The 27,320-nt window shown below is 42.9% G+C and overlaps 2 protein-coding genes across 5 annotated transcripts in view; one reads left to right on the forward strand and one right to left on the reverse strand.

Annotated features, from left to right (window-relative positions):
• The window catches only part of focad (focadhesin), a 75,025-nt gene extending 63,217 nt beyond the window's left edge, over positions 1 to 11,808 (forward strand). For all 3 annotated transcript variants that reach the window (XM_014155779.2, XM_014155781.2, XM_014155780.2), the window contains exons 29-43: positions 1,443 to 1,593; positions 1,846 to 1,965; positions 2,054 to 2,176; positions 2,332 to 2,409; positions 3,023 to 3,094; positions 3,231 to 3,333; positions 6,388 to 6,597; positions 6,793 to 6,908; positions 7,142 to 7,402; positions 7,560 to 7,649; positions 7,795 to 7,972; positions 8,314 to 8,411; positions 10,921 to 11,172; positions 11,348 to 11,423; positions 11,664 to 11,808. In XM_014155779.2, the coding sequence (XP_014011254.1) occupies positions 1,443 to 1,593; positions 1,846 to 1,965; positions 2,054 to 2,176; positions 2,332 to 2,409; positions 3,023 to 3,094; positions 3,231 to 3,333; positions 6,388 to 6,597; positions 6,793 to 6,908; positions 7,142 to 7,402; positions 7,560 to 7,649; positions 7,795 to 7,972; positions 8,314 to 8,411; positions 10,921 to 11,172; positions 11,348 to 11,423; positions 11,664 to 11,737 (2,002 nt within the window). In that variant the 3' untranslated portion in view covers positions 11,738 to 11,808. The remainder of the gene's footprint in view (positions 1 to 1,442; positions 1,594 to 1,845; positions 1,966 to 2,053; positions 2,177 to 2,331; positions 2,410 to 3,022; positions 3,095 to 3,230; positions 3,334 to 6,387; positions 6,598 to 6,792; positions 6,909 to 7,141; positions 7,403 to 7,559; positions 7,650 to 7,794; positions 7,973 to 8,313; positions 8,412 to 10,920; positions 11,173 to 11,347; positions 11,424 to 11,663) is intronic.
• Positions 11,809 to 12,122: 314 nt separating this feature from the next.
• Positions 12,123 to 26,071, reverse strand: hacd4 (3-hydroxyacyl-CoA dehydratase 4). Of its 2 annotated transcripts, XM_014155787.2 has the most exons (8): positions 25,840 to 26,071; positions 25,488 to 25,658; positions 24,665 to 24,771; positions 23,776 to 23,903; positions 23,330 to 23,442; positions 17,082 to 17,188; positions 15,946 to 16,077; positions 12,123 to 12,914 (listed from the first exon to the last, which is right to left on the reverse strand). In XM_014155787.2, exons 2-8 carry the CDS (start codon positions 25,589 to 25,591, stop codon positions 12,832 to 12,834), a joined length of 774 nt encoding a protein of 257 aa, XP_014011262.1. In that variant the 5' UTR covers positions 25,592 to 25,658; positions 25,840 to 26,071; the 3' UTR covers positions 12,123 to 12,831. The 2 variants fall into 2 exon arrangements, with proteins under 2 accessions (XP_014011262.1, XP_014011263.1); XM_014155788.2 differs by lacking the exon at positions 15,946 to 16,077 and having other exon boundaries at positions 25,488 to 26,040.
• Between the last annotated feature and the right edge of the window lie 1,249 nt (positions 26,072 to 27,320).

The raw sequence follows: 27,320 nt of genomic DNA on the forward strand, positions 1-27,320 counted from the left end.
TGAGTGGCCCTGCCAGACCCTGGACTTGAACCCGGTCGAACATCTCTGGAGAGACCATAAAATAACTGTGCAACGACACTGCCCATCCAACCTGGCAGAGCTTGAAAGGATCTGCAGAGACGAATGGGAGAAACTCCCCAAATACAGGTGTGCCAAGCTCATACCCAAGAAGACTCAAGCCTCTAATCGCTGCCAAAGATTCAAAATATTTACTGTACCAGTCAAAAGTTTAGACACACCTACTCATTCCAGGGTTTTTCTTTATTTGTACTATTTTCTACATTGTAGAATAATAGTGAAGACAACAACTATGAAATAACACACATGGAATCATGTAGTAACCAAAAAAGTGTTGAACAAATCCAAATATATTTTATATTTGAGATTCTTCAAATAGCCACCCTTTGCCTTGATGACAGCTTTGCACACGCTTGGCATTCTCTCAACCAGCTTCATGGGGTAGTCACTTGGAATGCATTTCAATTAACAGGTGTGCTTTCTTAAAAGTTAATTTGTGGAATTTCTTTCCTTCAATGCGTCTTTCCTCAAGCCGATCAGTTATGTTGTGACAAGGTAGGGGTGGTTTACAGAAGATAGCCCTATTTGGTAATATACCAAGTTCATATTATGGCAAGAACCGCTCAAATAAGCAAAGAGAAACGACAGTCCATCATTACTTTAAGACATGAACGTCAGTCAATCCAGAAAATGTCAAGAACATTGAAAGTTTCTTCAAGTGCAGTCGCAAAAACCATCAAGTGCTATGATGAAACTGGCTTTCATGAGGACCGCCACAGGAATGGAAGACCCAGAGTTACCTCTGCTGCAAAGGATAAGTTCATTAGAGTTACCAGCCTCAGAAATTGCAGCCCAAATAAATGCTTCAGAGTTCAAGTAACAGACACATCTCAACATCAACTGTTCAGAGGAGACTGCGTGAATCAGGCATTCATGGTTGAATTGCTGCAAAGAAACCACTACTAAAGGACACCAATAAGAAGAAGAGACTTGCTTGGGCCAAGAAACACGAGCATTTGTCATTTTGCTCTGATGAGTCCAAATTTGAGATTTTGGGTTCCACATGTGTAGTTCCCACCGTGAAGCATGGAGGAGGAGTTGTGGGGGTGCTTTGCTGGTGACAAAAAAAAGTGATCTTTTTGTTTTTTATTTGTAAAACACTTGCAAAAATTTCAAAAAAACTTTTTGTTTTGTCATTATGGGGTATTGTGTGTAAGTGAATGAGGAAAAATAACATTTTAATTCATTTTAGAATTCGGCTGTAACAAAATGTTGAAAAAGTCAAGGGGTCTGAATATTTTCCGAATGCGCTGTATGTGCGCATGCGTGTGTATGAGGTGGCAAGCTTTCAGTTTGTGCAACAATGTACTCCCCTACTATCTCCCCTACTATCTTCCGTTTTTCACTACCTCTCCTTTCTCCAGTGCGGGCTGTGTGCTGGGCCTAGGCCTGGTGCTGGGGGCCGTTAGTGGCAGTGGACAGACAGAACACCGGGCCCGTGTGGGCCTCACCCTGGACAAGCTGCTGGAGGCCCTACAGGGGGACAGCAGCAGTCAGGGTCGCATGCTGCAGGAGGTATTGGCCCAAATCTTCATATTAGTTTATATCTCAATCACTGCTGTTTTACTGTGTAGGGTCAGATTTGACACCTGAAGCAGGGTTTATAACGATGTCTTCCCTTAAATAAATCATTTAGAAGGTTATTAACAGATAATATTTAAAGTCTGCTCACCTTTTTACAAATCATTATTCTAAATAATTGAAATGTCCATATGCTATCTCCTTCCCTCATTCCTTTCCTCCCTCCCTCCCTCCCTCCCTCCCAAGGTGTTGGCCTACTCTGTAGCAGGTGTGGGGGTGGCAGCCTTCAGTGGAGGGGTAGTTGATGCCCTTAAAGCAGAGGAGATCATGAGCGCTCTTCGTAGCATGACAGAGGAGAGCCAGCAGGTGAGATGGTACAGTTTCATGAGTGTGCGAGGTTTGTGTGTGTGTGTAATGTTAATCTACAACTATACGTCTTTCCTGTGTTGTCCAGACTCCAGGTTTCTCATTGGCTCTTGGCCTGGTTGTTCATGGTCTGTCGTCCTGCGGCCACGGCAAGGCAGAGGACATCCAACCCCGCCTTCTGGATGCCTGGATAAAGATCCTACTGGCTGAGGTACTGGACCGACAACCAGGGCAGAGCAAACGTTTACCTATGTTCCAAACAAGCTATTTTAAACAATGGGCCTGGCATCGCAAGTGATTCATGCCAATGAACAGTATGAGTCCGGGTGTAATTAATTGAGTGGGCTCTCCTCCCCTGTGTTGCAGGGCTGTCCCACCATGCAGAGGCTGGCTGCTGTCAACGGCCTGGTGGCTCTGGTGGGATCAGAGACTGGCATCCTTCAGGTGAGTCTTCCTACATTTGGGATGGGGTTAGTGGAATCGAACTTAAAAGTGCAGTGCTGTACTGTACAAATACAAAAGGTAATCCTCCCAAATGAACAGTTCCAAAACTTCCCCCTAGATAGAGCCAAACACCTATTTATGGCTTTACATGTGCAATGGTAAAGTGTGTTCTAAGTGAATATAAGCAAATAGTATGGATATATTGACAAGATATCTCTCCGGCCCTAACAATGGGAGTCGTCGTCCACAAAGCAGCGCGGCAGGCTGTCTAGCTCCCACCTATCCTTTTTTTGGATTGGTGGATACATCTCATTTATTGTAATCCTTTTTTGAATATTCAATGAAAGTCCTACTTATATCAGTACACTCGTAACAACTTAAGTATTACGAGACTTCTATTAGATCCAATAAACCTCACGTAGCAAATAAGCCATACATTTTTTGGGGGGGACCAAATTCGACACACTCGCATTGACCTCCATACAAAAACTCCTTGCTTGGCGAAACAACACCACCTGTTGGTGGGAGACTGATTTTTACGCCCAGTTGGGCCTCTCTCTTTCTCTTCCTCTCTGTTATAAGTGACGATGTGTGTCTGTTCTCTCCCTTCTAGCTGAAGAATGAATCTGAGCAGTCCTCCCAGCAGCAGAGCAGAATGAACGAGGTCATACGGGCCATCACACAGGTCAGAACGTTGATTGATTAATGAAGTTTACTGTCCTTCAAGAGGATGTTGTTTTAACCGCTCACAAGGGACATGCATAAAGCAAGAAACAAACAACAAGCAACAAACTAACACGGCTCCTGCCTTTCACCTGTAGATCATCACATTCTCAGGGGCCATCGGGCTGCAGTCTAACAGTGCCTGTCTGGTGGGGCACCTCCACCTGGCCCACATGTCCACCAGCCACAGTCGCACAGCAGGTAAGGACCACACAACAACATGCCCCAGACCTAACATACCTAGAGATTTGTGGCTTCATAGAGATCCTAGAATTCAGTGGTTCTATACCAGTGGTCACCAACCTTTTCGGAGTCGATCACTTTCTGAGTCAAAATGCATGCCGAGATCTACCGCTCTGATTTTTTTATTAACATGACTTAAAAAATGTACGCCTATGCAACAATAACTAATTAAAAACAGTTCTGTAGAAATGAGGTTTGTGCAGTAAGCTATAGGCCCAATACGTTATCGCCACATACTGGCTTTGCTTGAATTGACCTGCCAATGCATTGTTGTTCGGGACATTTTTTTTAAATTATATTTAAAATATTTGATGTAGGCTATATGATCACACCGGTAATAGATCCATTGTTGTATTACTTGTGAGGCACAGCTGAGTGAGCATTCATTTAAATAATTAGCTTTTTATTTTACTGGGCTGATGGTGCCTGCATCTGATGGTCAGTCTCAGCGAAGGGAGAGAGCAGCAGACTGAGGGTCCGTCTCTCAACATCCCTCCGCTCTCCCTTTCCTCCACTGACACTGACCAAAAAGGAACACCGTCTTCCAGCTGATGGCGAAACTCTAGTTGCGCCGCGTTATTTCTGCCTCATGCACAAATTCATGTTGTTACTCCTATAAACCGAGAAAGTGAAATATTCCTCGATATTAAAAAAGACCCAAGGCGCTAATGATAATAACAACGCAAACCTATAGATACACTTTCCTACTCATTCATTACTGCTGGACTGCTTGTTGTAGCACAGAGTGGAAATTGGAAGAACACGCATTTTATGGATTTATAAAAGTGTTGAATACAAAGTGTTGACAGTGCTGAGTAAGAACACTCATAAAAACAGCAGCTCTTTGTTGTATTTGTTGACAGTCTCTCTCTAGTCATGGTTTTAAATGTTTTGAAATCTCACAGTATCAATTTTGCAGAAGCTTTCTTTTATGCCTCATTATTGCAGACTCGGTCATCTGAGCAATCTGATTGGCCAGCGGGAGCATAGTGCACTTAATTTCCTCTCCAGCCACACCGGGAAGACAGAGTTTGTACCTTCAGACACATGAAATGGCAACAGTTTGTCTAACCGGCGCGCAGGGCAGACTAATAAAACAAAACAGGAACACAAGGCTTCATTGTTGTTTTTTTTTACAGAAATGTTTGTCGATCGACTAGAACTTCCTTGGAGATTGACAAGTCGATCGTGATCAACCGGTTGGTGACCACTGTTCTATACAGTCGTGGCCAAAAATATTGGCAACCTTGCACTTTTTTCAAATAATGCACCATTTCTGTTGAAATGAAAGAATATTTTGGTATCCACATATGTATGTCTTTGGTTTGCAGTTGAACAAAACAAAAAAATCTGAATAATTTACTAAATGTTAGCTTATTCCACCAAAGAAATCCTATAATGGCCCGACAATATTATTGGCACCTTCTAGAAGTAGCTAGAAATAATTTGATTTCAAGCAGGTGATTTTTATTTACTTTGGAATTGAACTTACCTGTGGTGAGTTGCAGGTGCCTGCAATATTAAAATCTATAAAAATCACTCATTCAACCAGTTTGAATAGAGAAAAGGACTCATTCTCCTGTAATGTGTCACTGTGTGTACCGCAATGAGCATGGAGAAAAGAAAACCAGAGAATTATCTGAGGAGGTCAGACACACGATTGTAGCCAAGCGTTGACAATCTCAAGGCTACAAGTCCATCTCCAGAGACCTTGATGTTCCTCTTTCCACCGTACATAATGTTATCATGAAGTTTAAGGCCCACGCCACTGTAGCCAGCCTCACTGGACGTGGCCATAAGAGAACTTGATGGAAGATTGCAGCGAAGGATTGTTTGAATGGTGGAGAAAGCACCTCGATCAACTGCCACACAGATTCAAGCTGACCTTCAGACACAAGGTACGACAGTTTCAACTCACACCATCTGTCGCCAACTCAATGAAAGGGGGTTATATGGTAGGAGACCCAGGAGGAACCCACTGCTGCGAGAGAGACATAAGAAAGCCAGACTGCAATTTGCCAAAACACACCTGAACATGCCAAGATCCTTCTGGGAGAATGTCCTCTGGACAGATGAGACCAAATTAGAGCTTTTTGGCCAAGAACACCATCTCTCTGTTTACAGAAAACAAAATGGAAGTTTTCAAAGAAAAGTACACCTTCCCTACAGTCAAACATGGATGAGGTTCAATGATGTTTTAGGGTTGCTTTGCTGCCTCTGGTACTGGGTGCCTTGAAAGTGTGCATTGCATCATGAAATCAGGAGAATACCAAGGCATTTTGGACCACAATATCGGACCCAGTGTCAGAAAGCTGGGTCTCTGTCGAAGGTCATGGGTTTTCCAGCAAGACAATGATCCCAAACACACTTCAAAAATCACCCAGGAATGGTTCAAGACAAAACTCTGGATTGTTCTGAAGTAGCCAGCAATGAGTCAAGACCCTAAATCCCATTGAAAACTTGTGGAGAGATCTGAAAACAGAAGTTGGGAGAAGGCACCCTTCAAATCTGGGAGAACTGAAGCAGCTCTCAGAAGAGGAGTGGGCCAAACTGCTAGTACAAAGGTGCAAGATGCTCATTGATGGCTATAGGAAGCGCTTGATTGCAGTAATTGTGACTAAAGGCTGTGCTACCAAATATTAAGTCTAGGGTATCAATAATGCCATTTGTTTATTTTCTGATTTAATTGGATATATTAAGTTCTGAATGAAAAACAAATGTTCTGTAATATTAACAATGAAATAAATTGTGGAGAACAAACGCTTTCGTCAATTTCAACTTATTTTTAGTGAAAATTGTGAGTGAGTTGAAAAAAGTGCAAGGGTGCCAATGTTTTTGGCCACGACCGTATGTACTTCTATGCATGACTCGGTATTTTCTTTTAAATACTTTAGGTAGACTTAGCTTGCCCTGTGTAACACAACTAATGGAGTCGTGCTAAATGTGTAAATTCTGCCCCTTCCAATGCATGGAAAAAAAGCTTAGTCAAACGCCTCTCTCTCTCTCTCTCAGTGCCCCAGGACTTCAGTTACCTCCCAGAGAAGAGTGTGATCAGGTCGGTTGTGGACTTCCTCGCCGAGGCAGGAAAGAAAGGTCCAGAGTTTTCCCACCCTAGTCTGGTGAAGACAGGCTTGGGCTCCCTGGCCACAGTGGGAGGGAGTTACCAGTACCCCCCTGTCAACTGGAGCGCCATCCTGTCCCCTCTCATGAGGCTCAACTTTGGTACTGTGATACCCTCCCCACCTATCTCTTCCACATAGTCATACATTCCACAAACACGCAGAGAAATTCTATGGCCTCCTTGTAAAAGAGATGTACATCTCAGTAGGAAAGGATACATTCAAAATATGAAACACACACACACAGTGAAAGCCTAGCAATCATGTATTTGCAAAATACATGTTATTTTCCCAACAGGTGAGGTGGTCCAACACCAATGTATAGAGCTGGCATCCAACCAAGCCCAGTCTTCCCAGAGTGCATCTCTCTTCCTGGGGGTGTGGCTGAGCCCTCCCCTGGTCCACAGTCTTAGTGTGAGTCCTCCATAACCCAGTTTGTAATCCTCTATGAATATGCCATTCAGGGATTTTCAATTCTGAATGTCAGTAGATGGTCAGAGTACTATGGGGTTCATTTTCTCCCTGGAAGTTAATTGGTCAATTATTGATTGGCCAGACATTACAGCTTGTAATAAACCCCCCCTGGGAACAAAGTGAAGAGTGCGAGCCCTCCATTCATTCTTCCTCCACGGTTCTCTTCCCCCTAGATGCGGACGCGAGGTCACCTGTACGATAATCTCTCTGTATGGATGAAGCACGTGTCGGAGGACAAGCTTCAGGTTTACGTGGAGACCCTGGGTCTGCAGCAGTTCCAGCAGGACGTCCGGCCCCAGCGCCTGGCCATTTGTTTGTCCCTCCTCCGGGGCCTGGCACAGGCCATGGCCCTCCCCAACCCGCCCAACACAGTCTGGGCCGTCCTGTGTACTACTATAGAGAAGATCTTCAACGTACTCCCCAACCACATACAGGCAGGGAAATCTTCTTTTTTTAGACAAGTACACCTGTCAGTTATTCTTCTTAGTCAATCACACGACAAGAAATTGGCTGTGTGTGCGAGACTAGTGATCACTAAACATTATTGAATATCGACCATGCACTGAGATGTATGTCCATGGTTTATTGTAGGACCAAGAGGTGCACCTGTACGTGGGAGTTTCCAAATGTCTGTCCGAGTTGGCTGACACAGAGATCGACCGCATCGCCCAGGTCACAGAGGTAATGATTGTCGCCTCACCCCATGCGTCATTAAAATCAACCTTCCCCAAAACCAATGTCGTTTTTCCTGCTGCTTTTCCATTTTGTCCGATATCGATCACATCCCTTCTTTGAGTGATGTGTTGCTCTCTTGCCTCCTCTACAGGCACAGATGGAGAAGACCGGCTTCATCCTGGCTCACCTCACCTCCCAGGGCCGCGTGCCACTTCTGGGCCTCAACGATGTCATCGCTGCCGTGCTCCGGGGTTGGTCCAGCCACAAGGTGGGCTGGCTCCTCCTGCAGACTTTCTACCAATGCCGTCTGGCCGCCAGTCCCAACACAGGTCAGCCCAGCAACCAATCAGCTTTCAGGGCTGGCGGATTTCAACGTTGTGCTTGAACTGATCTGACCTTTAGACCTATAGAAGTGCCAAGGGGGGTCAGGGGTATTTGCAAAGTTTTTGTAATATACTGCATTGATCATTTATTGGTCATTCAAATACTCCTAAAGTATTTTTGTTCTTGCTGCAAAAGCACACGTGATTAGAAATATTTGGCGAATCAATTATCTTTATTAGTTGGATCACGTGGGCTTGTGCAGGTTTAGAATAACAACATGTAACGTTGAGGGTACTGGTGGACCAGAGTTGGGGAAACCCTGGTTTATAATAAGTACACTTTCTAGGTGTGTCCAAACGAATGGAGTGGCTTTTGGAGCTGATGGGACTCATAAGAAATGTTGCTTACGGAGTGACCACTGTCAAGTGTGGAGACACCAGGCAGGTCAGTACAGTATTTTAACACTATTCTCAGAAACACATACACAGGTGCTGTGTTATTTCTGTGTATGTGTGTGAATTGATACATGGGATAGCTGGTATGTTTAGAGTTCACGTGCAGGTGAGATATTGGTACTCATCATTATTCACGGTTCATTTAGGATTATCCACGATTCATTCAGGATTATCCATAATCATGGTAGCATCCACATTAATGTAGAAGTGTTTAGAAATATATTCTATTCTTATTTACAATAAAAGTAACTCCAAAAAGACACTACATTATTTACCGTTTATTTCTATTGGGCATAAATCATCTGAAACACAACCAAAACAAACAGCAAATGAATCCAACAAATGTGTAGAGTCACAAGCTTTATGTAGTCATTACGTGCTATGAATATGGGGCCAAATACTTCATGTTTGACTACTTTAATACACATACAGTGCATTCGGAAAGTTTTCAGACCCCTTCCCTTTTTCCACATTTTGTTACGTTACAGCCATATTCTAAAATGGATTAAATAAAAACAAATCCTCATCTACACACTACTACCCCATAATGACAATGAGAAAACATTTAGCAAATGTATTAAAAATATAAAACTGAAATATCTTATTTACATAAATATTCAGACCCTTTGCTATGAGACTCTACATTGAGCTCAGGTGTATCCTGTTTCCATTGATCATCCTTGAGATGTTTACAACTTGATTGGAGTCCACCTGTGGTAAATTTAATTGATTGGACATGATTTGGAAAGGCACACAGCTGTCTATATAAGGTCCCACAGTTGACAGCGCATGTCAGAGCAAAAACCAAGCCATGAGGTTGAAGGAATTGTCCGTAGAGCTCCGAGACAGGATTGTGTCGAAGGCACAGATCTGGTGAAGGGTACCAAAAAATGTATGCAGTATTGAAGGTCCACAAGAACACAGTGGCCTCCATCATTCTTAATCGGAAGATGTTTGGAACCACTAACACTCTTCCTAGAGCTGGCCGCCCGGCCAAACTGAGCAATCGGGGGAGAAGGGCCTTGGTCAGGGAGGTGACCAAGAACCCATTAGTCACTCTGACAGAGCTCTAGGCTGTGTTCCTCTGTGGCGATGGGGGAACATTCCAGAAGGACAACCATCTCTGCAGCACTCCACCAATCAGGCATTTATGGTAGAGTGGCCTTAACGGAAGCCACTCCTCAGTAAAAGGCACATGCCAGCCCACTTGGAGTTTGCCAAAAGGAACCTAAAGGACTCTGACCATGAGAAACAAGATTCTCTGGTCTGATGAAACCAAGATTGAACTCTTTGGCCTGAATGCCAAGCGTCACATCTGGAGGAAACCTGGCACCAATCCCCTACGGTGAAACATGGTAGTGGCAGCATCATGCTGTGGGGATGCTTTTCAGCAGCAGGGACTGGGAAACTGGTCAGGATCGAGGGAAAGATGAACGGAGCAAATTACAGAGAGATCCTTGATGAAAATCTGCTCCAAGGTGCTCAGGACCTCATACTGGGGCGAAGGTTCACCTTCCAACAGAACAACGACTTTAAGCACACAGCCCAGACAACACAGGAGTGGCTTCGGGACAAGTCTCCAAATGTCCTTGAGTGGCCCAGCCAGAGCCCGGAATTGAACCCGATTTAATATCTCTGGAGAGCCTTGAAAATAGCTGTGCAGCAACGCTCCCCATCAAACCTGACAGAGCTTGAGAGGATCCGCAGAGAAGAATGGGAGAAACTCCCCAAATACAGGTGTGCCAAGCTTGTAGAGTCATACCCAGTAAGATTCGAGGCTGTAATCACTGCCAAAGGTGCTTCAACAAAGTACTGACCAAAGGGTCTGAATACTTGTGTAAATGTGATATTTCAGTTTTTTATTTTCAATACATTTTCTAACATTTCTAAAAACCTGTTTTTGCATTGTCACTATGGGGTATTGTGTGTAAAACAATTTAATCAATTTTAGAATAAGGCTGTAAAGTAACAATGTGGAAAAAGTTAAGGAGTCTGAATACACTGTATATACTTTTGGTCCCCTAAAAAGGGGGGGGGGAGAGACTATGTACAAAAAGTGTTGTAATTTCTAAATGGTTCACCTGATATGGATGAAAATACCCTCAAATTAAAGCTGACAGTCTGCATGTTAACCTCATTGTCATTGTATATTTTCAAATCCAAAGTGCTGGAGTAGATAGCCAAAACAACAAAACATTTGTCACTGTCCCAATACTTTTGGAGCTCACTGTATGTACTGCCGGTTTGTAGTGGGTGGATTCTGGTTGAATGGCTATCATTCAGGAATTACTTTGGAATGTCGACCCTTGTGAAGTTGTAGCTGTGGTATTTCAAGGAATGGTATGATTTCTGACTTCTATTTGTTAGCATTGGTATGCTTTTATAGTCGTTCAATTGCCAAGTGCACAGTGTGTAGTCTTTTAATCAGGTAGTCTATTTGTGTGTTGCATATACTTGGGCTGAATAACCTGGACTCCATTACCCATCATCCTGTGCAGGCCACAGACTTCCTGCTCCAGGTATTCGCTGCGGCGGTGATCTCCTGGGGCGACCACACCATGCCCCTCCTCCTGGGCATTAGGACCCAGTGGTTTCCATGGCAGCAGGGGTCAGAGCCGCCCGGTCTACCTCATGCTCTCTACGGTGACGCCGTGCTGGCTGAGCAGTCAGTCTCGCTATGCCTGTTGGGATTGCCCCACAGCCTGAGGCAGCTATTGGCTAAAGAGCCCTGGAGGGAACAGTCACAGAAGGTAGGTCCCCAACCTCCACACATTAATTATTTTGTTTGTGTGATGACAATGAGGTTTACTATGTGGAAACAGATCACAAAAGACACTACTACGCACTGCTCTAAACAAAATAAAAGATGAATAATGTCAGTGAATTGGTAGCAGTTACCAATAAGAAAACTTGTGTGTTTCTTAGTTCATAGATTGGCTTTTCAGCATCACTGAAGGTCCGGAAACTGGTCTGTCAGAGACTTCCATCAACACTGCCAAAGGTGAGACACAGCGCCACAAAGCTCAATGTCCAATTCATAATATGGTCATTTAGCAGACACTTTTATATGGCAAAATAGGAAGTACATGCAGTATTTCAAGGCAAAAGGGTCAGTACACTGGCTTTTATCCCTCAATACTAATATTGATTAAATGATTTTGGCCACTGACCATTCTCGACTTCTCTTAATAAGTACTGGTTTCTCACACCCCACTGGTATTTCTCTCCCTTTTCTGTACAGCTGCCTTGCTGGCTCTGAAGTCCTCCACGGATTTCAAGAAAAAAGCGGTGTGGACGCGAGCGTACGGTTGGTGACCTGGGCCAACTTCCTGCTTTTCTCTGGGCTAACAGGAAGTGACATCACAGCCATTCGGCCCAGCCTGGCATTCTTCAGCTTTGACGCTTCAAACACTCACTGCCTTGGTCTGCTTGTAGCAGTGTATTGTGGGCGGTATCCCAGGGCAGCAGCCGCAGAGGTGACTTGGGGGTTAGGGATGGAATTTGAGAGGGAGGAGCAGAATAATTCCCCCACTCTGAGGTGTCCTGCTTAAAGCTAGAATCCTTGATTGTTTTGGTAAAAGGCTGAGGGATGGGCCAGAAGAAATGTAACCACTCTCAAATTCATAGACCGAGCTATGGATGCAAGGACTGACCATCTATTATATCAAAATTATAGTTTGAACTATGTTTTGAGGCCATACAGTGTTTGTTTGCTTTATTTATTTTTTACATTGGAGTAAAACAAGCTTATAATGAAGTACAACAATTGAACTATGCTCATGAGGCAAGTTACATTCTTCAAGAATCAATTGGTATATATAAAAATGGATGTAGCAACTAAGTAATCTAGCTTTAAAACTCCTGCCCTGTGGAAAGGCCTTGTGGAGAGAGTCTAGACACCCCTGTGCCTGCCCTGGCTTTAAGGTGGGCTTTCGACAGTGGGATTGTTTGGCCATGAAACAATCTATTTTCCCCATAACAAGATGATAAATATATATATATATATATATATATATATATGGAAGCTTATCATTCCTGCCAATTGTACTGTGGAATTGTTTGCTTTACTAACGTTATTGAGAAAAACACTTGTTGTGCAACCATGAGTTCCTCATTAAAACACTTGAGATGTTAACACAAACTGATTTTCTGATGTTTTGTTCATTTTAGACTGAGTAGTGCTTAGATTGGACATCAAGCCTTGGAAGAAAAGACCAGCAAGTTTCTCAACTGAACACATTTATAAACATTTTGCTCATCCAACTATTCTGAAAGTGTGACCTCATCAAAGCAATGTTGTGCAAAGAAGGCTTCTTAGGAAGATGTTCTCATTTGCTGTTGGGTAATAATGTCTTCATGTCTTCTTAAGTAACTCCCAAAGTGATATATCCTAAAATAAGAAATCCACCTCATTTCCTTTTAATCTTCTTATTCCACTTCTCAAGACGCAGTTCTCTCGCCCTCAGTGAATGCCACACTGTTACACAAGCCCCTAGAAAGACAAAAGGTTGTCAGAGTTAGCAGGTTTGTTCATGGGCAGGGCAAGTAGTTGAATATAAAATATTCCGTACTGGAGCTAGAGTGCTGTGAAAAAGTATTTGCTTACTTTCTTTTGTTCTCTATTTTATTTTTGTATTTCTGACATTGAATGTTATCAGGTCTTCAACCAAAACCTAATATTAGATAAAGGGAACCTGAGTGAACAAATTACTCAAAATGTTGAGACTTATTTCATTTATTTAATTAACAAGGTTATGCAACACCCAATGCCCCTGTGTGAAAAAGTAATTGCCCCCTTGCACTCAATAACTGGTTGTGCCACCTTTTAGCTGCAATGTCTGCAACCAAACTCTTCCTGTAGTTGCTGATCAGTCTCTCACATCCCTGATGAGGAATTTTGGCCCACACTTCCATGCATTACTGCTTCAACTCAATGATATTTGTGGGTTTTCGAACATGAACTGCTAGTTTCAGGTCCTGCCACAACATCTCAATTGGGTTTAGGTATGGACTTTGACTAAAGTGGAAAGATTTTTCGCATTGAGAGGAACCGTTGTCATTCACAATGGATGTGTAAAAAAAAAGGTCTTAGTCGACTTTCTGTGTAATGAAAATAAAATGCATCCTTGCCTATGTAACAGACACTTGTGAAACTGAATGTACTGAACGCAAGCATGCAGGGGAAATAAAATTTTAAAAAACATTCTACAGATGAGTGACTGAATCGGTGGATTCATATGAAAGAATTCTTATTGGAGAGAGTCTTTCAAAAGCGAACCATGCCCCCTTCCCTCGGCTCACACGAGTGATGACCGCTCACCTCCCAACACTTGGAAGTTTCACTGTGATCCTGGCTCAGTTGACATGCCCGTAAGTAAAATCGAACAGCTGATCGAGCCGTCATGTGACCGAATGCATTCACAGGTCTCTAAGAACGAGTTTTGGTTCCTACCCTGTTCCTGGAGAGCTACTGTCCTGTAGGTTTTAACTCCAACCCTGTTCCTGGAGAGCTACCCTCCTGTAGGTTTTCACTCCATCCCTCATCTAGCACACCTGATTCTAATAATTAGCTGGTTGAAAAGCTGAATCAGGTTGGTTACAACTGGGGTTTGAGATAAAACCTACAGGAGGGTAGCTCTCCAGGAACAGGTTTTGAGTTAACCTACAGGACGGTAGCTCTCCAGGAACAGGTTTGGAGTTAAAACCTACAGGACGGTAGCTCTCCAGGAACAGGGTTGGAGATAAAACCTACAGGACGGTAGCTCTCCAGGAACAGGGTTGGAGTTAAAACCTACAGGATGGTAGCTCTCCAGGAACAGGGTTGGAGTTAAAACCTACAGGATGGTAGCTCTCCAGGAACAGGGTTGGAGTTAAAACCTACAGGACGGTAGTTCTCCAGGAACAGGGTTGGAGATAAAACCTACAGGAGGGTAGCTCTCCAGGAACAGGGTTGGAGATAAAACCTACAGGAGGGTAGCTCTCCAGGAACAGGGTTGGAGTTAAAACCTACAGGACGGTAGCTCTCCAGGAACAGGGTTGGAGTGAAGACCTACAGGATGGTAGCTCTCCAGGAACAGGTTTGGAGTGAAGACCTACAGGATGGTAGCTCTCCAGGAACAGGGTTGGAGTTAAAACCTACAGGATGGTAGCTCTCCAGGAACAGGGTTGGAGATAAAACCTACAGGAGGGTAGCTCTCCAGGAACAGGGTTGGCCAGCCCTGACCTATGGTAGGCCTCTGAGCAAAAATTCCACCCAAAATCTATTTTTGTATTTGTTTCTTTAGTTCATTGTTGACATAATTCCAAAATGTTTTGCTTGTAAGCAATGAACTTTTCAAGATTTGTAACTTTCAAAATATAGAAATCATCACCGTTCAAAACAACTGGGAACTCGGAAATCTCTGACATCCGACTTCACTGCATTCAAGACAACTGGGATCTCAGAAATCTCTGACATCCGACTTCACTGCATTCAAGACAACTGGGAACTCAGAAATCTCTGACATCCGACTTCACTGCATTCAAGACAACTGGGAACTCTGGGGGGAAAAAAACGAGCTCCGAGAGGAAAAAATCGTTTTGAGCGGTCATCCAACTTGGAGTTCCAACTCGGGAACTCTGGCCTCTTTTTAGAACTCCGACTTCCCGACTTGAAGATCACAACGTCATGATTTGACCTTGTATCCTAGTTGTCTTGAAAGCACCATAAAACTCATGGTACCCTTCGCCAGCTCATATCTGTGTGAAGCTGTATTCAGTGCAATCGTCTGCATTAAGACACTGCACCACGCCCCCTGACTTTGAGAAGCTCTGACGCGACATGCATTAAGCACACCCATCTCATTAGTGGTGGTGAGATGAGATACATTGTCAGACTAATTTCCAATTGACTGGCATAGCCCCACATTAAAAGTATGTGATGGTGAGAAGACAATCAGAAATACTTTTAGAATGCTTTTCAATTGACTGCCATAGCCCCAAATAAAAAAAGTAAACATTGGCTGTTATGCACAGAATTTGTTTCACATGGTTGTGAGATTTTTCAGATATCAAAATGGGGTCGTGGGACAAAAAACTTTAGGAACCCCTGGACTAGACCATTCCAGAACTTGGAATGTGTTGCATTTGAGCTATTCTGATGTAGACTTGCTTGTGTGTTTTGTATGATTGTCTTGCTGCATGACCCATCTGCGCTTCAGCTTCAGCTCACGGACAGATGGCCTGACATTCTCCTGTAGAATTCTCTGATACAGAGCAGAATTCATGGTTCCTTCAATGATGGCTAAGTCATCCAGGTCCTGAGGCAGCAAAGCATCCCCAAACCATCACAATACCACCACCATGCTTAAACATTGGTATAAGGTTCTTACTGTGGAACGCTGTGTTTTGTTTTTCCGTCAGACATAGTGGAACTCATTTAAGGAATTAATTACAGAAACATTCCCTTTTTGTAAATGGCTCTTCCAGTTTCATTCAGCCTGCGCCTTTAGGCTCTGCTAAGGAAGCTAAATCTGTTAACTTACCAACAGCCAGTAAAGGTAAGTATGCCTTCAGGAGGATAGGGAAGTAAATGTCTGCAGACACAGGCAGGCTGAGCTGGAATGAGTATGTTCCCAATGACTCAAAGTAAGGCAGTGATTGGTGAATGGTAATGCCTGGAAAAGACCAAAGCAGAAAGATTCTTCGCACACACTCTTCGATACACAAAATAGACCAAGTGGAAGGCAAAATTGCAAAAATGTCTATGGTCTACTGTTAAAACACATAAGTTGTTTAGGAAAAATGCATGTACTCTGTACTGTCTAAAAAACACACACAGGCGCCTAAAGAAGTTGGAATGTGTCCCATTTCCTGACTTTGATATCTTGGTCAGCCTGCTGTGCCAACTCACTTCCTGTCAACTCTAAATATTGCAATGCCTGACACATCATCACCAACTGTAACGGGATAAAACACGACGCTGTGAGTGGAGATTAAAACATACCAAGTGAAAGTGTACTAATACATTTCTCTATCTTCTCTCCCCTCAAAAAAAGACCTTAGAAATGCCTCATGAGCTTAGTTCAACTGTTGTACCCCATCAGAACCCAAAATATAATCGTGTTTTACTACAATGTTTGTAAACAACATAAATGGAAACAAACACTGTATAGCCTCAAAACATGGTTTTGATTTCATGGATGATCAGTCCTTTTATCCATAGCTCTGTCTATACATTCAAGAGTGGTTACATTTCTCAAACTCTATCCCTCATCTCTTTACTAAAACAGTGATGGGGTAGAAGCTTTGTTATTGTTTCAACTGCAGATTGGCCCTTTAAAGGGGCATTCCGTAAGATGCAATGAGCCCTGAGTCTGTAGATAAAGAGTCTAATGAATCTGTTGGTCAGGAACTAAATTATGTAGGAGAAAAATAACATTCCAAGCAACCTATAAAACCCCTGTTTAATGTTTACTGTCAAAGCATCGGTCTCAAACCCTCACTGTATAAAAACAGCAGGTTCATTCAGATATTTTCTTTTTGGTAACCATATTCACGTCCCTGCAAGAATCTATTTCAAAAACCAGGGGGTGTATTTTAATAGTTGTAATAATCACTGAGCTGTGGCAATGAAATCTTACTGAATGCACCTTATGTAAAATAATAGTAACGTATGAACCTTCTGTGATGACTGACATTATGTAGATGGGGATGGATAGGGTGTATCGAGCCCACAGCATGCCAAAGGAATCCGTGCCCATCAAACACAGGAGAACATGGGGGTACCTGCAAATGCCAGACAGAACCAAAAGTCAACCCATTAGCAACCATTGGAGTGGTGCACATTTTTGTTCCATCTTAACATTAGTTCCAAGTTTTAATGTCACGTGCACAAGAACAGTGAAATGCCTTTCATGCGAGCTCAAAACCCAACAATGCAGTAACCAATATCAATGTAGCACTAAAAATGACATAAGGTAGAACAAACACACAAGAAATAAGAAAGAGAAAGTGAGAAGCTACAGTGCCTTCAGAAAGTATTCACACCCCTTGAATTTTTCCACATTCTGTTGTGTTACAGCCTGAATGTAAAATTGATGAAATGTTTGTGTCACTGGCCTACACACATTACCCCATAATGTCAAAGCGGAATTATATGTTTCAAATGAACTACAAATGAGAAGCTGAAGTGTCTGAAGCTGGAGACTCATATCTCCCTCACTAGCTTTAAGCACCAGCTGTCAGAGCAGCTCACAGATCACTGCACATGTACATAGCCCGTCTGTAAACAGCCCATCTATCTACCTACCTCATCCCCATACTGTATTATTTATTTATCTTGCTCCTTTGCACCCCAGTATCTCTACTCGCACATTCATCTTCTGCACATCTACCATTCCAGTGTTTAATTGCTATATTGTAATTACTTCGCTACTATGGCCTATTTATTGTCTTATCTCCCTTATCTTACCTCTTGCACTCACTGTATATAGACTTTTTGTTTTCTTTTGTTCTACTGTATTATTGACTGCATGTTTTGTTTATTCCATGTGTAACTCTGTGTTGTTCTATGTGTCGAATTGCTATGCTTTATCTTGGCCAGGTCGCAGTTGCAAATGAGAACTTGTTCTCAACTAGCCTACCTGGTTAAATAAAGGTGAAATAAATAAAAATAAAATAAAAAATAAGTATTCAACCCCTTGTTATGGCAAGTCTAAATAAGTTCAGGAGTAAACAAGTCACATAAGTTGCATCGACTGTGTTCAATAATAGTGTTTAACATAATTTTTGAATGACTGCCTCATCTCTGTACCCCACACATACAATTATCAGTGGAGCAGTGAATTTCAAACACAGATTCAACCACAAAGACCAGGGAGGTTTTCCAATGCTTTGCAAAGAAGGGCACCTATTGGTAGATGGGTAAAAAAAAGCAGACATTAAATATCCCTTTAAGCATGGTGAAGTTATTAATCACACTTTGCATGGTGTATCAATACACCCAGACACTACAAAGATACAGGCGTTCTTCCTAACTCAGTTGCCGGAAAGGAAGGAAACCGCTCAGGGATTTCACCATGAGGCCAATGGTGACTTTAAAACAGTTACAGAGTTTAATGGCTGTGATAGGAGAAAACTGAGGATGGATCAACAACATTGTAGTTACTTCACAATACTAACCTAACTGAAAAGGATTAAGTAAAGAAGTAAGCCTTGCAAAATACAAATATTCCAAAACATGCATCTTGTTGCAAAAAGGCACTAAAGTTATACTGTAAAAAAATTGGCAAAGAAATTTACTTTTTTCTCCTGAAAACAAAGTGTTATGTTTGGGGCGAATCCAATCCGACACATTACTGAGTACCACTCTATATTTTCAAGCATAGTGGTGGCTGCATCATGTTATGGGTATGCTTGTAATCGTTAAGGACTGGGGAATTTTTGAGGATAAAAAAGAAACCGAATGGAGCTAAGCACAGGCAAAATCCTATAGGAAAACCTGGTTAAGTCTGCTTTCCATCAGACACTGGGAGATGAATTTACCTTTCAGCAGTACAATAACCTAAAACGGAAGGCCAAATCTACACTGGAGTTGCTTACCAAGAAGACAGTGAATGTTCCTGAGTGGGCGAGTTACAGTTTTGACATAAATCTGCTTGAAAATCTATGGCAAGACCTGAAAATGGTTGTCCGGCAATGATCAACAACCAATTTGACAGAGCTTGAAGAATTGTGAAAAGAGTCATGGAAATGTTGTACAATCAAGGTGTGAAAAGCTCTTAAAGACATATTACCCAGAAAGACTCACAGCTGTAATCACTACCAAAGGTGATTCTAACACATTGACTCAGGGGGTTGAAGACGTATCTAATCAAGATATATTCATGTTTTATTTTTCATAACTCTTTTACAAATGTTAGAAGTTTTATTCCACTTTGACATTACAGAGTATTTTGTGTAGATTGTTAACAAAAAAATGACAATTAAATCAATTTGAATCCCACTTTGTCACACAACAAAATGTGGAAAAAGTCAAGGGGTGTGAATACTTTCTGAACTTTCTGAAGGATACTGTACAGTCGTGGCCAAAAGTTTTGAGAATGACACAAATATTCATTTTCACAAAGTCTGCTGCCTCAGTTCGTATGATGGCAATTTGCATATACTCCAGAATGTTATGAAGAGTGATCAGATGAATTGCAATTAATTGCAAAGTCCCTCTTTGCCATGCAAATGAACTGAATCCCAAAAATACATTTCCACTGCATTTCAGCCCTGCCACAAAAGGACCCGCTGACATCATGTCAGTGATTCTCTTGTTAACACAGGTGTGAGTGTTGACGAGGACAAGGCTGGAGATCCCTCTGTCATGCTGATTGAGTTTGAATAATCAGGAACAGGTGTAGATCGTTGTTGCTGATTGAGAGTCATACATTGGCAGCCTGTTTTTCCTTTGGGGTTTGTGGGTGAATGCTTTCTGTTTAGTTGTAAGTACCTGACGGAACTGTCAGCTGTCATTTTTGTTTAATTTGTAAAGTGTTCATTTTTGCATTAAGTTTCAAGATGAACACATCCTCCGCTGCACCTTGGTCTCATTCTGACGACGGCCGTTACAGATTCACCCACCAACAACGGACCAAGCAGCGGAGGAAGGAGCAGCACCAGGAGAGGAGCATTATGGACTCCTGGACTTGGGAGGAAATTTTGGATGGGGCAGGACCATGGGCTCAAGCTGGGGAGTATCGCCGCCCGCAGTGGGAGATCGAGGCAGCGAGAGCGGAGAGGCGATAGTATGAGGCAAGGGAGCGCAACAGGCACGAGAGGCAGCCCCCCCCCAAAAAATTCGGGAGTTTATATGAACACGGGGAGTGTGGCAGAGCCAGGATGGAATTCTGGGCCAACTCCCCGTGCACCTAAATCAACCATTTATCGGATCATCAAGAACTTCAAGAAGAGCGGTTCAATTGTTGTGAAGAAGGCTTCAGGGCGCCCAAGAAAGTCCAGGAAGCGCCAGGACCGTCTTCTAAAGTTGATTCAGCTGCGGGATCAGGGCACCATCAGTACAGAGCTTGCTCAGGAATGGCAGCAGGCAGGTGTGAGTGCATCTGCACGCACAGTGAGGCGAAGACTTTTGGAGGATGGCCTGGTATCAAGAAGGGCAGCAAAGAAGGCACTTCTCTCCAGGAAAAACATCAGGGACAGACTGATATTCTGCAAAAGGTACAGGGATTGGACTACTGAGGACTGGGGTAAAGTCATTTTCTCTGATGAATCCCCTTTCCGATTGAATAGGGGCATCCGGAAAAAAGCTTGTCCGGAGAAGACAAGGTGAGTGCTACCATCAGTCCTGTGTCATGCCAACAGTAAAGCATCCTGAGACCATTCATGTGTGGGGTTGCTTCTCATCCAAAGGAGTGGGCTCACTCACAATTTTGCCTAAGAACACAGCCATGAATAAAGAATGGTACCAACACATCCTCCGAGAGCAACTTCTCCCAACCATCCAGGAACAGTTTGGTGACGAACAATGCCTTTTCCAGCATGATGGAGCACCTTGCCATGAGGCAAAAGTGATAACTAAGTGGCTCGGGGAACAAAACATCGATATTTTGGGTCCATGGCCAGGAAATTCCCCAGACCTTAATTCCATTGAGAACTTGTGGTCAATCCTCAGAGGCGGGTGGACAAACAAAACCCCACAAATTCTGACAAACTCCAAGCATTGATTATGCAAGAATGGGCTGCCATCAGTCCGGATGTGGCCCTGAAGTTAATTGACAGCATGCCAGGGCGGATTGCAGAGGTCTTGAAAAAGAAGGGTCAACACTGCAAATATTGACTCTTTGCATCAACTTCATGTAATTGTCAATAAAAGCCTTTGACACTTCTGAAATGCTTGTAATTATACTTCAGTATTTCATAGTAACATCTGACAAAAATATCTAAAGGCACTGAAGCAGCAAACTTTGTGAAAATTTGTATTTGTGTCATTCTCAAAACTTTTGGCCACGACTGTACTGGAGTGATAGAGGTATACAGTGGGGGAAAAAAGTATTTTATCCCCTGCTGATTTTGTACGTTTGCCCACTGACAAAGAAATGATCAGTCTATAATTTTAATGGTAGGAACTGTCAATCTCCCTCGGCCTGGGGCTCCATGCAAGATCTCACCTCGTGGAGTTGCAATGAGCATGAGAACGGTGAGGAATCAGCCCAGAACTACACGGGAGGATCTTGTCAATGATCCCAAGGCAGCTGGGACCATAGTCACCAAGAAAACAATTGGTAACACACTACGCCGTGAAGGACTGAAATCCTGCAGTGCCCGCAAGGTCCCCCTGCTCAAGAATACATATACATGCCTGTCTGAAGTTTGCCAATGAACATCTGAATGATTCAGAGGACAACTGGTGAAAGTGTTGTGGTCAGATGAGATCAAAATGGAGCTCTTTGGCATCAACTCAACTCGCCGTGTTTGGAGGAGGAGGAATGCTGCCTATGACCCCAAGAACACCATCTCCACCGTCAAACATGGAGGTGGAAACATTATGCTTTGGGGGTGTTTTTCTGCTAAGGGGACAGGACAACTTCACCGCATCATTTGACGGGGCCATGTACTGTGAAATCTTGGGTGAGAACCTCCTTCCCTCAGCCAGGGCATTGAAAATGGGTCGTGGATGGGTATTCCAGCATGACAATGACGCAAAACACACGGCCAAGGCAACAAAGGAGTGGCTCAAGAAGAAGCACATTAAGGTTCTGGTTCCAGTCTCCAGACCTTAATCCCATAGAAAATCTGTGGAGGGAGCTGAAGATTCGAGTTGCCAAACGTCAGTCTCGAAACCTTAATGACTTGGAGAAGATCTGCATAGAGAAGTGGGACAAAATCCCTCCTGAGATGTGTGCAAACTTGGTGGCTAACTACAAGAAACATCTGACCTCTGTGATTGCCAACAAGGGTTTTGCCACCAAGTACTAAGTCATGTTTTGCAGAGGGGTCAAATACTTATTTCCCTCATTAAAATGCAAATCAATTTATAACATTTTTGACATGCGTTTTTCTGGATTTTTTGGTTGTTATTCTGGCTCTCACTGTTCAAATAAACCTACTATTAAAATTATAGACTGATCATTTCTTTGTAAGTGGGCAAACATACAAAATCAGCAGGGGATCAAATACTTTTTTCCCCCACTGTATATGTATAGAGCTAAGGTGACTAGGCATACGGATATATGATAAACAGAGTAGCAGAAGCGTAAATTATGATTATATGGGCGTGTGTGTAGAGTCAGTATTAATGTGTGCATGTTATGTGTGTGTTGGCGTGTCAGTGTGCGAGAATGTGTAGAGTCCTGTGAGTGTGTATAGAGACAGTGCAAAAATAAAATACAAGGGTCAACTCAGACAGTGTGTGTAGACATTCTGTTAGCTATATAAAAGTCTTATCGCTTGGGGATAGAAGCTGTTCAGGAGCCTGTTGGTGTTAGACTTGATGCACCGGTACCGCTTGCCATGCGGAAGCAGAGAGAACAGTCTATGGCTTAGGTGGCTGGAGTTTTTAACGATTTTCCAGGCCTTCCTTTTACGCCGCCTCATATAGAGGTCCTGGGTGGCTGGGAGCTTGATCCCAGTGATGTACTGGGCTGTCCGCACCACCCTCTGTAGCGCCATGCGACCCTGAGGGGGAAAAGGCACTGTCGCACCTTCTTCACGACTGTGCCTATAGTCCACGATCATCTCCTTGGTTTTACTGACGTTGAGGGAAAGGTTGTTGTCACGGCACCATACTACCAGGTCAACACACCTGTTCCAGCCTAACTAATCAAGGGCTAGGTGAATAGTTGAATCAGATGTTAGTGCTGAGTTAGGACAAAAATATGCAACCCAAACCCTTTTTATGTCTTTGTTCCGATGAAATATACATACCTTAACAGATCTAGAATATTCCACAGGTAAAACTGTGCACACACAACTGGTTTACTCTGGACCTCCTCTTGACTGACTATCACCATAAATAGTAGGAAGTTTCTGGTCATAACCTGGACAAGGAAACGTTGGCATTAGACTACTTTTGAGGTCTTTGATATTGGCGTGAACTACTACCACAGAAGTCGTTGCGGACATACTGTGCTTTCCAAAATGACATAGTGCATCACTTATCTCCATTTGTTGCTTGCACAGTCACGTACAGTCACGTACACACCAAACAGGACCACTAATCAGAGATGAATTGCTCTAACCGGTCCTATTTTGTCTGATCGGTGAAGTGAAAATCCTCAATTAATGGATGAAGGGTACACTTTGTAGCATTTGAACAGGGCCCAGACTCCAAAGAGACAGAACACAGTGTTAAGCTTGGCAGTGGCACACACTTGAACAAATCGTGGCAGAAGGCGTGCCTTCTCGATCCCATCAGCGATGTGGAAGAGCTCGAGCACGGACAACAGCTGGCATAGACTCATCACAACCCCCACAGCATAGAAGGTGTCAGCAAGCGCGTCTGGGAAACAAGAACATTAGGTTCGGGTTTATACTTACCTGTACTCATACTGCATTATACAGTCTCGTAAAGCATTTATGAATGGGCTCTTGAGTCTAGACAAGGGATGGGCAACTACTGGCAGCCCGCAGCAGTTTTTCTCGTTATGTAAGTCACTGACTGTCTGCCAAACATTTTTAGATTAGTCTCCACTCTTAGAAACAAAGGTGCTAAGTAGAACCATATAGGGTTCTTCGGTTTGTCCCCATAGGGGAACCCTTTGGTATAATTGTTGCATGAAATTTGTTATCAAATTGCAAAAATCTTCTCTCTGCTCCATGGCAAAATGTGTAGAAATGCAGCAAACTTGCTTTAAAATTGCAAAATCGAAAACAATTTCTCTCAGCTGTCAAGAGGGGGGCTGCGAAAATGTTTTGCTCTAAAGGTGGTGGGGAGGGCCCACCAACGAAATTATGACAAAAGGCTAAGGCCGGCTCTGACTGCATGTGCGTAATGAATGAAGGAACATAAAGATGTGATCTGAGTAATAGCGATGTAACGCGTAGCCTACTTGAAGTATAGGCTTTACCGACATTTAAAGCACGATTCCGGGTTTTCCGATCACGAGTATCAAGCATGATAAAATTTACGAATAACAGTATTGAGATCAGCACCCCCGTAGCAGACCCCTGCAGCGCCTCGTTATGGGTTCAGTGGAAGTTGCCCATCCCTGGTCTAGACTATCCAGCTCTGCTGTTTTGACTCTGATCTCGACAACTTACCTCCACCAAACGTGAGAAACCTGGCTGTCATGTTTGCAAATATCCATGTGTGCCCACAGAACTGAAGCAGGTTATACAGGAAAAGGTAAGCAAGTCTAATGCTGAGCCTAGAAAAGAAAATAATACACACTAATACCCGATATATGAAAAAGTATGATTTACATTTTAGTCATTTAGCAGACACTCTTATCCAGAGCGACTTATAGTAGTGAATGCATACATTTCATTTCATGCATTCTTTTTTTTTTTTGTACTGGCCCCCGTGGGAATCGAACACCATGCTCTACCAACTGAGCCACAGGGAAGGCCTATGATATGCATACCTTCCACAAGAAGGCATCTTTTACAGTATTTGACATAATAATAGCTCATGACAATACAACATAACATAAATTATAATTAATTATCATTATTTTAATACAATAATTATAAGAATAATATATATGTTTTTTTTGGGCAATAAAACAAATCATTATACAGCCTACTAAGCGACTCAAATCTTAACTTTGTCTTATGTTTTCCTAAAACTCCTCAACAAGTCTTGACAAATCCTGTTGTGGTTAATGGCTTGTTGGAATAAATTGGTATAATAGGCAGACTACTGAAAAGAATGTTAACAGTCACGGAATGTTCAGCCACATAAAGCCCCTCGTCTAGTTTTTTTTAACCATTTGGTGATTTTCTATGCAGTTTTGTGATAAGTGGAAGTTCCCTACATAAACACAACCTAAAGTTTCTCCAAGTAGAGGTCTCTGCGGCCAAAGCACACTGCAAATTCTTATTTCATTCCGAAATTGGGCAAGACAAAGCTTTGTGTCCTTACCTCATTTCACCTGGAAACGACGGACGAAAAAGTAAATGATGTACTTTAGTTGTTTCCTGTGCTTTTGGAAATCCCAAATTCGAGGAAGTCGACATCTCTCTCATGCAAGTGCAGCTATCTGACGTCAAGGAGGTTGGTCGGATATTCAGTCACGTTTGGTGCTTTTTCCCCCTAAAAAAATGATGATGATGCCGATTCTGTGTGCGCACTATGGCGCGTGCTCGCATATGTTACGTTATCTATTCCTCTACCTAAAATATTATATAAATCAAAGGTCCATAAATATGATAAATAAAACAAACAATTGATCACATTTTGTATGAATATGAATTATACTAGAATTCAATCATACCTGCAGTGCTTTGTTACAATGCTGCATGGATAATCATAAATCCGGATATTCAGAGTCAGATCACCGCCCAGTTCACTACACTGATGTCAGAAGTGGGAAGACACCGCACGGCCGAAGAGTGAGCAGACCCATGAAGGGGTTTGAGAGAATGTTGAGGTCTGGGAACGCACTAGCCTACCTAAGGGAACCTGGCACCCTGTTATGCATCTTTTCCCAGTGGTTTAAGTTGCTGATTTTTGACCATCTGTCAGATATGGCGGTTAATGCCCTCTAGTGGTTGATTTTGAACAAGGGAATTCAAACTCAGTCCTTGAGGTCTTCACATCACTGGTTTTCAACCTTACTCCATAATCTGTTTTTAAACCATACCCTGTAAACCAACCCAATCTAACTTGATTTAAAGTACTTGAAGTAAAATGTTAAACAACCTTGGTCATTTGTTTGGTATTACAGGACTAGGTAATCCAGACATTTCCACAAAGTCAACTTTCGGCTAATATAGTGTTAGGAATGAATCCATGTGACCTACATGTTGTGCTTCCCCAATGTCGGCGTAACAGAAGCCGTGCAGCGTGACATGCCAAGGGGTCTGGCTTATAGCTGCAGCCTGCCACTCTGACACCTCAGGATTCGGGTGCGAACAGCACCCATAGGGTCCAACCCAATCAAATCTAATTTTATTTGTCACATGCTTAGTAAAGGACAGTTGTAGACTAACAGTAAAATGCTTACTTATGGGCCCTTCCCAGCAATGCATAGAGAAAGAAAATAGATAAATAATAGAAAAGTAATCACACGTAATAAAAAACGTAATAATAAATACACAATGAGTAACGATAACTTGGCTATATATCTAATTGAGGTAGATATGTAAATATAACTAGGAATAAAGTGACTAGGCAACAGGATAGATAATAAACAATAGCTGCAGTGTATGTGATGAGTCAAAAAAAGTTATGCAGATAGTCCGGGTAGCTATTTGGTTAACTATTTAACTAACTATTTAGCAGTCTTATGACTTGGAGGTAGAAGCTGTTCAGGGTCCTGTTGGTTCCAGACTTGGTGCATCGGTACTGCTTGCCATGCGGTAGCAGAGAGAACAGTCTATGACTTCGGTGGCTGGAGTCTTTGACAGTTGTTTGGGCCTCCCTCTGACACTGTCTGATATAGAGGTCCTGAATGGCAGGAAGCTCGGCCTCAGTGATGTAATGGGCCGTACACACTACTCTATGTAGTGCCTTGCGGTCTCTGACCTCCTTATAGGCTGTCTCATTCTCATCAGTGATCAGGCCTACCACCGTCAAGTAATCAGCAAACTTAATGATGGTGTTGGAGTTGTGCCAAGCAGTCGTGGGTGAACAGAGACTACAGGAGGGGACTAAGCAGGCACCCCTGAGGACCCCCATGTTGAGGGTCAGCGTGGCGGATTTGTTGTTGCCTACCCTCACCACATGGGGGCGGCCCGTCAGGAAGTCCAGGAT

The sequence above is a fragment of the Salmo salar genome, chromosome ssa18 (assembly GCF_905237065.1).
Source record: "Salmo salar chromosome ssa18, Ssal_v3.1, whole genome shotgun sequence".
Classification (NCBI taxonomy): Eukaryota; Metazoa; Chordata; class Actinopteri; order Salmoniformes; family Salmonidae; genus Salmo; species Salmo salar.